General features: G+C 45.6%; 2 protein-coding genes across 9 annotated transcripts in view; one reads left to right on the top strand and one right to left on the bottom strand.

Moving 5' to 3' along the window:
- Nucleotides 1-825, bottom strand: part of SERAC1 (serine active site containing 1) — a 131893-nt gene extending 131068 nt beyond the window's left edge. For 5 of the 8 annotated variants that reach the window (XR_008552819.1, XM_037520598.2, XM_037520592.2 and 2 more), the window contains exon 1: nucleotides 413-587. The gene's annotated coding sequence lies outside the window, so the exon portion shown is untranslated. Of the gene's footprint in view, nucleotides 1-412; nucleotides 589-762 lie in introns of those variants that run through there. The other 3 variants (XM_037520597.2, XM_037520594.2, XM_037520596.2) reach the window with 2 other exon arrangements.
- A 129-nt stretch (nucleotides 826-954) lies between these two features.
- Nucleotides 955-15725, top strand: GTF2H5 (general transcription factor IIH subunit 5). Its single transcript, XM_037520589.2, has 3 exons — nucleotides 955-1012; nucleotides 1850-1922; nucleotides 15295-15725. The coding sequence occupies exons 2-3, from the start codon at nucleotides 1888-1890 to the stop codon at nucleotides 15473-15475; spliced, it is 216 nt and encodes a 71-aa protein (XP_037376486.1). The 5' UTR covers nucleotides 955-1012; nucleotides 1850-1887; the 3' UTR covers nucleotides 15476-15725.
- The last annotated feature ends 509 nt before the right edge of the window (nucleotides 15726-16234 follow it).

Genomic DNA, 16234 nt, shown 5'->3' with positions numbered 1-16234 from the left:
GGGCCCAAAAGTGGAGGTTCAATGTGATGGAACTGATGAGATGGTCGGGGGAGAAAGCATGCAGGCAGAGTAAACATACCTGGGAAGAACGATACTCAGGGGCAGATAAAAGAGGAAGACAGAGCTGGCAACAATATGGAAACCATCGAGAGGAAGCCGATGAGGGACAGATAGAAGCAGGGGAAGCAATGGGAGAGCTAAGTTTGCAAATCACACTAACTGGCAGAGCAAAAGGCAGCAAGAGCGTAATGGAGGAAGTACAATTTATCCTAAGAAATGGGAAGCAAGAAGCTCCTGCCTCCTCTGATAAAAGCAATCAGAGAAAGAGCGAGCGCTTGGTTCACAAATCAGAATCTGGGGGACAGAGTCCTCGCAGCGCGCTGCAGGTCTTCCCCTTGAGAAGGACCGTTACCGGGTCTGGAGACCGATCGTCGCTCCATGAGCTCGACCCCCGGGTCAGGGCAGGCGGCAGGGGTCGGGGAGGTTCGGGTCTGAATGGGGGGACCGCGTCCTCCTCCGCGCCAGCATCCTGGGGACACCGGCGCCCGGGCCGTGGTGCCGGCAGGTGTCCTGGGCGCCCGGGAGCGGAGCCAGACACCGGGCGCGACCCGGGAAGAGGAGTCCGGCCGCCGAGGACCCGAGGAGGCCCTCGAGACGGGTCAACGGGTCAGCCCCGGGCCGCGCGTCCTCGCGAGGCACCCGGCCGGCTTCGCCGCCCCGCCCCGCCCCGCCCCCGGCCCCCCGCCGCCCGGCCCGGCCTACCTGCTGGATCGCGTGCTCGGCCGCCGCAGCCGCACGGCGGACCCCGACGGCGGGGAGCCCAGGCCTCGGCGGCTGCGGCCCGCGCCCTCCCCGCGGCGGCGGGCGGCACGTGACCCCGCCCCGCGCTCTCGGCCCCGCCCCCTCCCCGCCCCGGCGTCGCGCTCCTACCGCGAGGCGCGCCGACGTGTGACGTAGCTGCGCAGGCGCACTCCGTCTGGACGCCGAGGCGTCGCTGGGTGTGCGGGCGGAGGTGTGTAGCGTCTGCTCTCCGGACAAAAGGGGAAAGCGGGGTGCGAGGACACCCGAGGGGTCGCGGAGGAAGAGGGGAGGGGCCAGAGACCCAGGAACCTGTCCTTCGGGGGCTGGGGTGCGGGGCGCCTCCCGCACCCTGGCCGGGCCGGTCCTGACGGGGCCCGGCGGCCTCCCTCGGTGATTTAAGGGATTTCTTCTCGGGGGGCGGGGGGGGCGCCCCGCCCCGCGTCCAGGTGGCGTTTAGGGGTTTGAATGGGCGAAGCTGAGTCGGTTCTTTTCCTCAAGCTCAGATGCTGGGGAACGTGGTTTATTTAGTGCGGGAGCGCGGGTGCGGGGAGCCGGCTTGTACTTTTTTTTTTTCCTTTTGCCCGGGCTGTGTCTTCATCTCTTGGCTCGTTCTCTGTAAAACGAGGTGATCGGATTCTCTCCTGTGTATCATTTTAAGGCCCCTTTCTAAGCTACCATTCTGTGAATGCCAGCCTCCCAGGAGCTTATCTTTTATCATACTCCTGGGTAGGAAAAGAAGCCCTTTGGCTCGTGGACACGTTTTAGAGCTGGGGTGGGCGCTGGGGTGTGCAGGTAGGCCGCTGGCCTTCGTAAGAATTTCCAGTGGGTCGATTTGTTTGCAAATAAGATCTATACACTATTAATATTCCAAGTAGGCTAATACTGATTTTGTTCAAAGATAAAAATGTATGTTTTCTAAATGTTAGCCCTATATCTCTTATGCTTAAATGATTAATCTTGATATTGGATATTTTTGCATCATTTCATACGCATGTCACCAAGGTATATTGAAATTGATGCTTTTGAATTTTATGTCACCTTTTATTAGCTTTTTTGAGGCCCTCTGCACCTTCTGACTGAGGAAAGATGGTCAACGTCTTGAAAGGAGTGCTTATAGAATGGTTAGTAGTTTTGATACTCAATGATTTTTAAATCTCCTTATTGAATCTTGATTTACATATGTACCTCTCCTAAAGTCTTTTTGTTTTTCTTAGCTTTGATATCTGAATGCATTGAATTTTCCATCTTTGTCAGCCAGCTTTCTTATATATAACAAGTGGAACAGAGTTTGTTACTAAGTTTCTTCCTGGTGCCAGATTTCACCATTTCTGTTGAATAAGCATAACTTCCCAAGTTTTGGCCAAGGGTAGTCTATTTGTTTGATTAACCCTTCTTTTTTTTTTTTAAAGATTTATTTGTTTATTTATTTATACAAGCACTGGGGACAGTCAGAAGCGCGGGAGGGTGAGAGAATTCCCCAGAGCCAGAGCAGGGAGCAGAGCAGGCAGAAGGACCGAAGTCCACTGCTGAGGGGAGCAGCGGGCGGCAGGAGAGGTCTGCGCGCCATGTGGGACCCTCTTCCGGTGCCGGGGAATAGCCGGGGATCGAACCGGCGCTGCAGAGGCTGCAGGCAGCTTCGCAGCCCAGCGCTCAACTACTGCGCCAGCCACCGGGGAGGCCCTGATTAACCCTTCTTAAAGGAACAGTGCTTGTATTCTCAAAACATTAGGGATTGACTAGAATTTTAGTCTGCGATGTCTTCACCATAACAAAGTATGGCCTTGAAAAAGAAAAACAAGAGAAGGAGTTGAAGGTTTTTTAACCTTAAACTAGGCACTCATTCCACAGGAAAAATTAGAAACCTTAATGGGTAAAGTTTAGTTACCTCATCTGAAAACCTGAGCGCTCAATCAGTCTCCTCTCCACTTGTCTGTTTGCCTCACCAGTAATTATTGGTCACCGGGGAACCCCGCCTCTTGAACACTCTCATTGTCTGAAAATATTAATACCACTGTCTACATTTCTGAGCCATTATGTGGATGATGTTTTACTGTGATGGCAAGGCAGGGGGAGGAGGGAGACCAAAGAGCAGCTTTGTCCAATTGAGACCCAGCGCAAGCCACATACATAGCTTTAAGTTTTCTGTAGCCACATTAAAAAGTGAGATAAAATAGAGAAAATACATTGTATTAACACTGTAGATCCCAAATACTTTAACATGTACTAAGTCTTCAAAGTTCGTACTAAAACTTCAGAACTGTGGTAGGTCCTTTTCACATACTCAGGCTTCAAACCAATGTTTATTTTACTTTTACAGCATATCTCAGAGTAGCCACATTTCAGGTGCTCAGTTGTGACATGTGACTAGTGGGCTGCCTTAATGGTAGAGCAGATTTAGAATTTGGATAGAGGAGATTCCAACAAAGGCTATTACGAAAAGGGTAGAGGAGGAGGGAAGCAGGAGGAGAAATGTGGAGTGAAGGTAAATAAGCCCTGTCGGATGGTGATGAGAAGTGGAATAAGCTGAAGGTAAATGGGAGTGCCATTGTTTTTTATGGGAGCTGTTTCAGTGGAGAGGAGGAATAGATGCCAGACTGGGGTACTTTGAGTAGGAAAAGAAGGCGAGGAACCAGAGACTATATTAAGTTTTGTTGTCATAATGAGCAACGGAATAGAGCTATGGACTGGTTGCTAAAGAAGGATATATTAAAGAACTCTGGTTCTCTTGTTGCTCTTGTTTTGATGTTAGAGGCTGGAATGTGTGTTGATAAGAAATCCTTAGAACAGTGGGCTCCCCTGGTGGTGCAGTGGTTGGCTGTGAAGCTGCCTGCAGCCTCTGCAGCCCCGGCCGCTGGCGAGGGTCCCACATGGCGCGCAGACTCTCCTGCCTGTCGCCCGCTGCTCCCCTCAGCAGTGTATTTCGTCAATCTGCCTGTTCTGTTCCCGCTCTGGTGAGTTCTCTCACCCTCCTGTGCTTCTGACTATACCCAGTGCTTGTATAAATAAATTAAATCTTTAAAAAAAAAAAAAGTAATCCTTAGAACAGAGCTGTTCATTTGGGAACAGGGGATGCAATCTAGATCCTGGGGTTCTGAGCACTGCTGACTTAGGGTTTGGGTAAGACTACTAGACTAAATTTTGTGTTTTAGTTTTCTTACTACTTTGTCAGAATTATTAGAAATATTTTTCTCATTGATCATTTAAATTTTTATTAATGCAGAGGGTATACACAGTGTCTGATATCATTTTTTTCCCTTTTATTCCAGTTCTCCTAAATTTGCCTTGGGTTTGATATTTACCTCTCTTGTAAGGGTTTTCATATTTCATTTTTTGTTAGTGTTTTAAGTTTCATTCAGTTCCACTGCCCCTACTACTCTTTTTTTTTTTTTAAACTTAAGATTTATTTATTTATTTATTTATTTATTTATGCAAGCACTGGGTACAGTCAGAAGCGCAGGAGGGTGAGAGGATTCACCAGAGCCAGAACAGGGAGCAGAGCAGGCAGAAGGACCGAAGTACACTGCTGAGGGGAGCAGCGGGCGGCAGGAGAGGTCTGCGCGCCATGTGGGACCCTCCTCCGGTGGCCGGGGAGCAGCCGGGGATTGAACCGGCGCCGCAGAGGCTGCGGGCAGCTTCGCAACCCAGCGCTCAACCGCTGCGCCACCAGGGAGGCCCTGCCCCTACTACTCTTGCAACCTCTCCCCGCATCCTCTTTGTCATTGGTACCTATTATAGAATAGCCTTGGGATAATTTAGTCTAGCTCCAAAGTAATCCTTTTGGAATGATGGTTGTGACTGTATTAAATCTGTATTTTAATTTGAAAAAAATGAAGGCTGGACAACATTAAATGAGTCTGGGAAACTCATTAAAATCTCTGCCATAGGCTCTCAGTTTAGCCTTAAGGACAAAAGAACTGATTTGTAGAGGAACTGAGGTGTTAGTTTCTTTTCCCAGTGGGTGAACTCTGCCTGATTGCAGTTTTTCATTCAGCCCCTTGGATTTTACCTGTGCTCTGACGGCCCTCATTTCTCAGTGTGATCCCCAGACCAATACCAATAGCATCATATGGCGCTCATTAGAAATCAAAATCTCAGCTCTCCCACCACATCCAATAAATCAGAATTTTGCATGCAAAGGCTCTTGTTCATGGCCTCCCTGGTGGCACATGGGTTAAAGTCTTCGCCCTATCAAGCTATTGCCAGCCACTGTAGCATGAGTTTGATCCCCAGCCAGGAAGCTGACCCACATGGTGGAGCAGACCTCTTCTGTCTCACCAGCTGCTCCCTTCAGCAGTGTATCTCGGTAGTTCCGACTGTTCTGCTCCCCACGCTGTCTCTGGTGAATACTCTCACATCCCCTCCCCCTCCACACACACAACACCTCTGCAGCTCTTGTATGCATAAATAAATAAAAATAGATCTTTAAAAGCAACAACAAAAGCAAAGGATCTTGTTCAAATACATTTAAAATTTGAGAAGCCCTTTAGCAGTTTAAGTTTGATAGTTCCTCTTTAGAGTATTGGTTTGTACCAGAGCCACCTAAAATTTATTTTGCAGATATAGTCTCCTTGCATTTTTACCTTCAAAGTGAATTCTAAAGCATAGTCCGCACAATTTTTCAAAAGAATAACTATCTTTACAAAATTATAAATCTTCCCAAAAGACTCCAGGCCTCAGAATCAACAGATTCATAAAGGGCATGGCCAGGGCCCTCCAAAATCAAGTGCATGTGTTGGGATAGCAAGTGGAAAAGTCTCTGGGTAGGGGACTCGTGTCTGTATTTGATGCCAAGGATTGTTAATTATATGGTATCAGCATGTCTATTGCCTCATAATACCTGTTAGGTATACTGGGATACATAATTTGATAGGTCTGGAGTTTATATGCAAAGCACTCAACAATCTCCTAAGACTCCTTCCAGTGTCCCAATGATTCTCTCCTAATTCCAGCCACATAACCCTACCAGCTCATCTGTAATAACTTGGATAGTGCTATTCCGCATACTCACTTCAAGCAGCCAGCAAAATACTTCTCGGTCATGTATGGCCTAGTTCAAAAAGGGAGTCTTTTAACATGGTACCTGTCATAGAATGACTTAATTTACTGCCATAGTTAAATTCCACGTCTGTCAGTTCCTTTAAATTGATACTGAATGTACAGCAAAGAAGCCAAAGTATAACGGTGGCCATTTAGACCCAACTATCAGTGAATTGAAAAATCAAAATACTTGGATATAATACATTTTTTCCTCCCAAGTCTTATCAAATAGCAAAATCCTAAGCTAAATTAAATTTTTTTGCTTATAAGTTTGTATTTTTTGTATCAGTGAAATTGGTGAAAGCATCTTCTTCATTGGGATTCACCCACTCAACTGCCAGCCTCACACCATGCATTTTCCCAAATCTAGCCTACCATGGCAGTTACCAAAGCAAGAAGCTCACACCCAAATGCCTGTCCAAGTCCAGGTGCTCCAGCAGCCCTGTGGTGGGCCACGGTCATGGTCAGATTGGCAGGTGCTCAGCGGGGAAGATCAATGGCAGAAGCACAAACCCAGCCAGTTCACGGTGCAGTCAAGTGTACTTTCAGCCTAACTCCCAGGCTATTCTTGTTCCTTTAGAGCTTTTCTTTGGCCACAGTGAAAATCAGAATGGATAAAAAATAGGTTTTGAAAAACTGGATGCACATTTCAGTACAAAAAAGGCTTGCACACTAGATTTCCGTTTTGGCAGATTACATCAAAGTTACATTTAAAGGAAGTAACTGCAGTCCCCAAGTCGTAGCTTTTATAAAGCAGGCTCTCACCAAACTACCCACACAGATGCAGGAAGTGCAGTCTCAAGCAGCTGATCTAGAACACAAATTGAGAGTCCTTTTGAGCTTGGGCTTTAATACATTTCTTGACATTTATCCTAAGGCACAAAGTATCAGAACTGCACATAAAAATAGAGATAGTTGAATGTGATAATAAAACAAAGTTGATTTTGACATTTTAGTAATCAAATAACTTTCAGAATATTTGAAAACATAAGTGATGAGGGCAATGATACCACATAGTATAATGTCAAATGAAAAGGGCTGGATACCTTTAATAAATGAGACCAAGTGTCTTACCAGAAAATACACTAAGCACTTGGTCAGATTCATGGTAGCCTTACAAGGTATAGGCATTAATGTCTTCATTTTATAGATCGAGAAATCAAGGCACAGAGAAATTAATAATCATGCTTAGAGTTACATAGCTCCTAAGTAAGCTGGGATTTTAAACCGTGGTATTCTGGTTCCAGGGCCCAAGCTATTCTTAAATAAGCTGTCTCTCCACGAAACAGTATAATATTGTGGGTTGGTTTTTTTTTTTTAAAGAATGTATGCATTGTCTTAGAATAATACTGTAGGTATTACAGGTTAATGTTTTTATAATAGAAACATATCATTTAATAGAGATAGAACTGTGAATTTTTAATCTCTGCCTACATCTTCCCACTCACCCAAATCCTCTCAGCATTTTAATTGCTGCTTGAGTATCTACAGCGAGCAAGATATTTCAGATACTCTCTAATCCAGCAGTCCTGCAATGTTAGTGATATTATTTCCATCTTAGGAGCCCAAGACGGCAAGAGGTATAGTGACTTTGTATAACATGGGTATTTGATTAGCTGAGCTGGATCTTGGGGTTAGACTTCTGAATCCGGTGCTCTCTTGTGAGTCTTGAGTCTGTGTGGCAGTAAAACCTATTATGTGTTGTCATGGAAATTGAGACTTGTTATTCTGTCTAGCTTAATGTTTCCAGTGGTGGCCCTTTCTGTCTCTTAAGACACTGCTCGAGTAGCAAACTTTATTGAGTGCCTACTGTACATTGGGCCCTCATTTAGGCACCACCTTTATTTGCGGCTGGACAAAACCCAAATTCAGAAAACATTTTGGAAGATATTTATAAAAGGGAAAACATTCCAGTGTGCAAAACCATTTCATATTCAATAGCAATTCTCTAAAACAATGTTTTCAGAACATACTGAATTTATGGGGAAATATTTTTTAATATCTGTTAGGTAATTATTATCAGGATGGGTATTTTACCATTGACTAAGCGAAGATTTTCTGATGGGATGGACATGCTGACGACTATCCAACTGACTGGTTAATTTTTTTTTTTTTTTTAAGATTTATTTATTTATTTATTTATACAAGCGCTGGGTACAGTCAGAAGCACGGGAGGGTGAGAGAATTCAGCAGAGCCAGAGCGGGGAGCAGAGCAGGCAGAAGGACCGAAGTACGTTGCTGAGGGGAGCAGCGGGCGGCAGGAGAGGTCTGCGTGCCATGTGGGACCTTCCTCCCGTGGCCGCGGAGCAGTTGGGGATCGAACCGGCGCTGCAGAAGCTGCTGGCAGCTTCGCAACCCAGCGCTCAACCACTGCACCAACGGGGAGGCCCCCAGAATCCTTTTGTGTAGGATACACTAAGGTCATCTAGGAGAGGGTTAGGTGATGATATCTGCCATTTACGTTTCCAGGGCAAAGTCATTTTTTCCGGCTCACTAGCCCTCACCCTAGGCCTTGAACCAAGTATGTATATTGGCCCCTGGGTCTTTTCTTGCCAGCAGATTCTCCTAGAGACACTCTCGAGGTAGAAGCCTGTATTAAAGCTAAATATTCCAGGGGCCTCCCTGGTGGCACAGAGTGTTAAGACACAACCTATGAAGCTATTTGCAGCCACTGCAGCACGAGTTCGATCCCTGACCAGGGAGCAACCCACATAGCACGGCAGACCTCTTCTGTCTCGCCTACTGCTCCCCTCAGCAGTGTGTTTCAGTTAATCTGCCTGTTCTGTTCCCACTCTGTCTCTGGCGAATCCTCTCACCCCCACACCTCTGGCCTATACCCTGGTTCTTGTATGCATAAATAAATAAATCTTAAAAAAAAAAAAGCAAAATATTCCAGGTCATCATTTCATAACAAGATGGTCCTTAAGCTCTGAGTGCCTTTTTGAATCCCTACAGGGTATATTTCATTGTATTTCAGATAATTCTTACAGATTTTATTTCAAATTGACTGCTTTCCATTTCCTTTCAAAAACTTTAATTGAGGCTGTTGATATTAGAAGCCATTATTTCTGTGTCTCGCCAACAGATGTCTCGTGACATTCCCCAGGTGTGCCACGCACCACTGGTGCTTGGGATGATTTGAGTAGAACACAAAAGTACTTTATGTGACCAGTTTAATTTATTTGAGGGGAAAAAAAAAACCTAACACTTTAAAATGACTGGTGACTTTGTACTGGGGAAGTTAAGCTTCAATATAGAGGCAATTTAAAGAAAAGTATTATGTAAATGTAAATGTAATGCAAGAGATGGCCAAGATGGTGAGTGGATGGCAGAAGTTTGAAAGCACCAATTGATTTAGAGCTCAGATGTGTGTCCCCTGGCACTTCTTGGTTTCTGTTGAGCTTTTACTTCATTAGAATGATATTAATGTATTTCGTTTAGACAATTTCTGGAGTATAATACCAATCTTCATAACCACTTAACCTTTGCTACCTCTGAGACCTCTTAGAAGCTGCCAGTTACTGCAGCGCATTGGTGTCATCTCTCAGCGTACTGTGCTCGGACAGTCACGGCAGATCAGGCAGGAGTGTTTCTGATGTCCGTGTGTGTCCTCATGGATGTGTTACCTTTGGACCCAAAAACTATGTTAAAGGGTTTATGAAAACTTGTTTGTGCTTTCATGTCAAGTATATTCTAGGAAATCTCAGTGTGATTTTTATAGAAAATAGATTCTTGGGGAACCCTCAAGTTGTCCATCCAGGACAATAAGGGCCTGGAGGGCGAAGTGGGCACCAGGGGTGGTCGTGAGTGAGGCGAGTCCGCCCAAAGCAGGTGGAGCAGCCTCACAGAGCACGGAGGTGGGGGGCTTGGGTCCGTCTCCCGCCATCCTCATTTCTCTTAAATAGCTTTTTCATTCTCTACCCCCATTCCACCATCCCCACTCCTCTTATTCATGTAGGCAAGGAGGAGTGAAGGGTAGCAGCTGAGCTTTTTAAAAGCATCCAAGCAGGAAAACACTGATTTTAGAGACGCAAAGCTCTGCGTTCCCTACTCCACGGGCCTCCTCATTGCCATTTCTGTAATAGTATCTGGAAAGAACCCTGTTAAAGCTGCTTTGCCACCCCCAGGTTCCTTCTGGAATTGCTCTTGAAGCTCTTCTTAATTTTGTTTCATGATCTGCTTGTCAAAGATTTTTTTTTTTTTTTTTTTTTATAGAGGCATGTTTTATTTATTTATTTTGTTTGTTTGTTTGTTTTTTGTTTATACATGCACTGGGTACAGTCAGAAGCGCAGGAGGGTGAGAGAATTCACCAGAGCCAGAGCGGGGAGCAGAGCAGGCAGAAGGACCGAAGTACACTGCTGAGGGGAGCAGCGGGCGGCAGGAGAGGTCTGCGCGCCATGTGGGACCCTCCTCTGGTGGCCGGGGAGCAGCCGGGGATCGAACCGGCGCCGCAGAGGCCGTGGGCAGCTTCGCAACCCAGCGCTCAACCGCTGCGCCACCGGGGAGGCCCTGCTTGTCAAAGATTGATAACATTGCTTACCTTGGTGAGATTTTTCAATGGGCAATGTTGCTGCTTTACAAAAAGTTCTTATTTCAGTTTTTTTATGCAACTGCCAAATTTAGGGAACTCATATTTTCATATGAAATTCAGCACTATCTTTTATCTGCTAAGTCTGTGACCTTTACATTATCTTTGTCTCTAAAAGACCCCTTCTCTCGGGCCTCCCCTGGTGGCACAGCGGTTGAACGCTGGGCTGCAAAGCTGCCCGCAGCCTCTGCAGTGCCGGTTTGATCCCCGGCCACCGCGAGAGTCCCACATGGTGCGCAGACCTCTCCTGCCGCGCCCGCCGTTCCCCTCACCAGTGTATTTCGTCAGTCTGCCTGTTCTGTTCCCCACTCTGGCTCTGGTGAATTCTCTCACCCTCCCGCGCTTCTGACTGTACCCAGTGCTTGTATGCATAAATCAATCAATCAATCAATCAATATTTAAAAAAAAAAAGGAAAAAAGACCCCTTCTCTCACCCACCCTTCTCAGGCCATTGCTGCCATTCAGTTTCATGTCTTTATCTGCCTGGAGACCCCTATTGTCCCCCTTGTTCTTGCTTTTGCTCTTTTCAGTCACCCCAAATGCCACAAACATCCAGGCTACCCTCATCCCATGGGCTCTCCTGAGCTCACAGCTCTGCATCTGCTTTGTTCATCCACTTCGTACCCACACCTGTTCCTGTCCACTTTGCCATCCAGATCCTGCTGAGATATTAGCAACAGAACCCCTGTATCCTCAGCCTCTTCTCCAGACTCGCCCTCCTCCTTCCCTTGCTGTAGTAAAACCTGCCTTTCTTCTGAGCACACTACTTCTCCCCTATCAAGTTGTAACTTTTCTCTGATACCTCTGGCAGCTTTGGGCCAGGAAAGTGGATATCTTGGTCCTTGTTGCCACTCCCAGAACCTCCTTCTTGCATAGAAACCCCAGTGCTCAGACTAGACCACCCACTGCCCTCTTCTTACCATCATCTGCTAATGCCTAAATCTCCGCTTAAGGTTTTCCCCAGAAGGTGACCTGTCGCTCTTCAGTAGCTTGCCTCACAAATTCTCTGGGGTTTTCTGTGGATGCTCCTTTCAGTATCCTGCCCTCTCAGCTCCCGGACCACCACTTCCATGAGCTTATCCTCTACCCTGTTGTAGCCACTCTCTCACCTCGGCTACACCTGCCTGGCCCCAGCCCCACCCCCAATGCCTTCATCGTGTTAGAATCTCCATTTAAGATGTCTGCCTGGTCACCAATACCCAGAGGCCATAAATAGCTCCCCCAAGCCTGGCATGTTTGATCCTCCCACCCTTCCCCTCTCCTTCCCCTCCCCTCCCCCCATCCTCGCCTCCTGGCCCAGCTCAGGTTTCACAGTCATCCATGTATCTTCTTTCAGAGACACTCAGCCACCTGCGCTCTCATCACACCAAGCAAATCTAGTTGGATCCAGCTTTCCATCCCTCCGAACCTTTACTCCACAGCTCCGAATGGAGAAAAACCAGGCGTACGCACTGGTCTCACTTTAAATTCATGACTACTGCTCGCTCTTGTGGGTCCTCAGTCCTAGCAAGCTAGTCCATTCATTTGCCCACGTTCCTAGGAAAGCGGTTATATTTCACCAAATCTAAGATGTCATCCTGCCACTGATTTTTTATTTTTTATTTATTTATTTATTTTTTTGTGGGACCCTCTCTGGCGGCCAGGGAACGAACCGGCGCTACAGAGGCTGCGGGCAGCCTCACAGCCCAGCGCTCAACCGCTGCACCACCAGGGGAGGTTCCCTGTCATTGATTTTAAGATGCATCCCAATTATGGAGACATTAGCATGTAGGGAAACTGCATCTTAGAATGGCTGGAATACGATAGTTCCTACCATCATCTTGTCTTACCTCAGCACGCCGCCTTGTCTTCATTTCCAGCTGCTTACCTTGCTTCCTGTTTCACTGAGAAAACAGAAGCAATCAGAAGAGAACTTCCAGAAGTTTCCCACAAGAATCTGTGTCCATATATACTCTTCCCTTCCTGCCAGTCGCTTTGCATGAACCGAACCGTTCTCTCTAAGCCAGCCTCTCGGGAACTGGGCCTTGCCCCTCGTACCTGTTCAAGGATACCTTTGGAGAAGTTTTCCCCCTTTTCTCTTGCTGTAGCAGTTTTTCATTAGTAGATCCTTCCCATCAGTGTTACAGACTCGCTGTAATTCTTACCCCACGGGGGCAAAGGCTTGATTCCCACATCCCTCTCCAGCCCACTCATGTCCCCACTGTTTGTAGCAGAATTTCTCATAAGACTTTCATGTATTCACTTTCTCTCATCGCTCCTCTCTCATTCTGAAAACCACTCCAGTCTGGAGTTTTCCCCTGTGACTTCACCGAACTGCCCTAGACAAGGTCCAGTTCTTTCTGAATCCAGTGGCCAGTCCTTATCTTACTGACCTGCTAACGTCCTTGGACACAGTTGGGCCATTGTCTTCCTGAGTAGCCTTTGTTCACTTAGCTGCCAGGACTCCCTGTTCTTTCTCCTTGGCGGTTGCGTCCTCTTAATCTGCTTTGCTGATTCATCCTTCTTCTGACCTTCGTCGCTGAGGTGTCCAGGATTGGGTTCTCGGGCTCTTCTCCATAGCTGGGCCTGCTCGCCTGTGGCTCTAACTGCCCTCTAGACATTGATGACTGATGTGCTTTCGGCACTGAAATCCAGAGTTGTAGCCAGCCTTCCACTCGTGTTCCCTTAGGTGCCAGTAGGCATCTGACGTGAAGCGTGCCTAAAACCGAACTCCTGATCTTTACTACAAACTGTTCTCCCTGTGTTTCAACTCATCTAGGAAAGGCTTAGGTTTATTAAGATTTAAAATATTTTGAACCCTACTCCTTAATCCTGTTTGCTCAGACTGAAACAACCTCAGGGTCTCCTGAATTCCTCCCAAAGCTCTAATCTAGTTTTAGCGAGTTATTTTCGCTTTGCATTTGATAAATGTCTTCAGCCACTTACCTGTCAGTTACCACCTAGATCCAAATCCTCATGTCTCCTGGATTGTTGCAGTTGTCTTCTAATGGGTCTCCCTCTTTCCACCCTGCCCTGTGTCACTCAACCCAGCCGCCAGTATGAACCTTACTTTTAAATGTTAAGTTAGTTTGTAAGTTAATCATGTCATGCGAAAGAGGCCAGGACCTCTAAAATGACCTCTACCGCCTGTGGGACTGGACCCGTTAGAACTTTCTGATCGCCTCTCACTCTGCTCTCCCCTTCACTGCCTGCTCCTGCCCTGCTGGCCCTGCTGCCCACACTGCCCGGCTGCTCTTCCACCGTCACCAGCGGGTTGGCTCACTGCTTCCCTCTGCTGTTTGTTCAGATGTCACCTGTGCAGGGGTACCTCTCCTGCCGCCCTGAATTAGACTCACAAGATCCTGTCCCTGTCGTCCCTGCCCTTTCTCACCCTGCTTCATTGCTGCGTGTGTGTCTCACGGTGCTACCGGTGGGGTGGACGTGCTGTGGCAGGAGTCTTAGTTTTTCTGCTGCTGTGTCCCAGGGCCGAAGCAGCGCCCACACATGACATGTTCTCAGTATTCACTGAACAAGGGACTGAAAAAAATAGAAAACGCATTACTTCTGAATATCTCGAGTCTGCTTTCTAGACCCGCGACCTTAGAATGTAACTGACTTTGAGAACTCTAAGCGGATGAATGTCACCAGACTATATTTACAATCTCTGACATGTGCACACATGTTTAGTCACATGATTTTGCAGCAAGGAAAATTGTTAAATCATTTTAATGGTAAGTTACTGAGAGTAACTAAGAAAGCATCTCAGAAGGGCTTCAATTTAGTAATAGTATAGCGTGAACCCTACTCAGTTAATGATTGAAATAAACCTTTCACTTTGCTAGTTTCATTTATATTTATACTAGAAAGAAGCAAACCATATTTTCAGTAAATTATACCGATCTCTTGAATTAAATTGCTAAATTTATAATTGTTACTAACATTACTCCAGAAACTAAAAGAATATATAATGTTAGTTTTCTCTAAGAAAGTCTTTGTGGAAGTTGGCATTTTACATTCATCTTCTACTCCTAAGATCACATCATTGTATGTTACATCTATAGTGTCCTTTGTCATGCTTCAGGGTTTTTTTGAAAGAGACATTTCAGTAAATCCAAGAAGGTGTATCCCTCTTTCCCTTATGACTATTCTACTCATTCCAAACTTAAAACCACGGGATATAGAATTGAAATTAGATCTCTACTTTGAGCTCAGTATTCTCAAAGAGATTTTGTTAGGATTTCCTTGAAAGATTCTGAATTATAGTTCAGATTTAGAGGGTTCAAAATTTAAAGAAGGGAAAAAAACTGAGTACCTACTGTAATCCAAACATCCTTGGCATTTATCTCTATTAATTTTCAGAACATTTCTGTTACGTAAGCTCACTGTAGACTTTGGGAGACTAAGGACATAGATATCACACATGTAAGTGACAGAGCTGGGCTTGGATCGGTCCCCGACTCTTGCTGTGCACCTTGCCTTATCAAAGTGACTTCAACTGCTTTTGTAAATGAATTTGTCACTGACAAGATAGTGCAGAGCTGTTGGCTTCTTAAATGTAATGATCGTGGACAAGTAATGTTTTTAAAATTGGTTAAGGAAGCTCTGAGTCTAGGCCTATTAACTACAAGCTTTGAACATTATGTTTTCATTTGTCATTGACTAATTATTCTTTTAAAAATCTTACTGGCCTCTTAAACTTGCAACAACAGCACTAAAATGAAGCTACATCTAAACCGTTAACACTTGAGGCAGAGGGAGTATAAAGGATTGAATGACTCTTTGGAACTTAAAAAAAATCCTAAAAATTCCATCTGCTCAATTCTGATTGCTCAGGTCTCTGATATAATTTGACATCAGGGTGTCTCATCACCTGCGTGTATCTCCACAGTGACCCCGCCATGAAGCAGTTTCTGCTGTACTTGGATGAGTCAAATGCCCTAGGGAAGAAGTTCATCATTCAAGACATCGATGACACTCACGTCTTCGTAATAGCAGAATTGGTTAATGTCCTCCAGGAGCGTGTAGGTGAATTAATGGACCAGAATGCTTTCTCTCTTACCCAGAAGTGAAAATATGGGATAGTGACCATCTCGGAGTTATGAGTCACATATGTGAGAGGCCCCGACCACCTGGTAGCCTGTGGACTGCGTAGACTTAGAGAGTTGCCTGGAGCTTGTACCCAAAAGACCAGAATTTCTTCCTGTTTCCTTTAATGTATGTACCCCAGAATTTAAAAAAGGGGGGGGTTAACAGTTGGCTGTAACTTGGTTTTTATTATCCTTTATTAAAATATATTATTAAAATACAAGTTAAGTGTTTTTTCTATCTTTTTAATACCAACTTGGTGCATCAATAATAGAATGTTTTTACGTGATCATCAATCTAACCAGGATATTATTTTGCTTGTTCTTGTTAATAATGTGGGTTTTGTAATGTGTGTGTGGTTTGTTTCGTTTCAATTAGAATCTACACAGATCTACTGTTTAAATAAATTTGCCAAGGTGGGGATTTCGCTGATACTTAGGTAGTTTGCACAATAGCTGCAGCCCAGCCAGCTTAGTGGCTGAAGATGGGGAGAGAGCCATAGAATATCAGTGTAGTCTACACTTTACATCTGCCTGAAAATATCTTTTCAAAGTGCAGAGGGGAGAAACAACCCAGTAGAGGAGCTACAAGCTACTCTGCACATTTAGTTTTTCTCTCTTCAGACTTTGTTGGTCACATTTTCCCATCAAGACAAGGCTTCTTTGTTAAGAAATCAGTTTTGCTTTTGCTTTATTGCCTATGAGAACCCTTGTTTAAACCGACCTAAAAGGGAAGGTAGAGAC

This window comes from Talpa occidentalis, unplaced genomic scaffold (assembly GCF_014898055.3).
Source record: "Talpa occidentalis isolate TD23 unplaced genomic scaffold, MPIMG_talOcc4v2.1 talOcc4.2, whole genome shotgun sequence".
Classification (NCBI taxonomy): domain Eukaryota; kingdom Metazoa; phylum Chordata; class Mammalia; order Eulipotyphla; family Talpidae; genus Talpa; species Talpa occidentalis.
The sequence above is the reverse complement of the archived record's forward strand: the minus strand, read 5'-3'. Positions and strand labels throughout refer to the sequence as shown.

Bases quoted from the DNA above. Each gene is read 5' to 3' on its own strand.
- GTF2H5 (XM_037520589.2), top strand. From the start codon at position 1,888: ATGGTCAACGTCTTGAAAGGAGTGCTTATAGAATG. The intron at 1,923-15,294 runs GTTAGTAGTTTT...GTATCTCCACAG, and splicing joins AAAGGAGTGCTTATAGAATG to TGACCCCGCCATGAAGCAGT.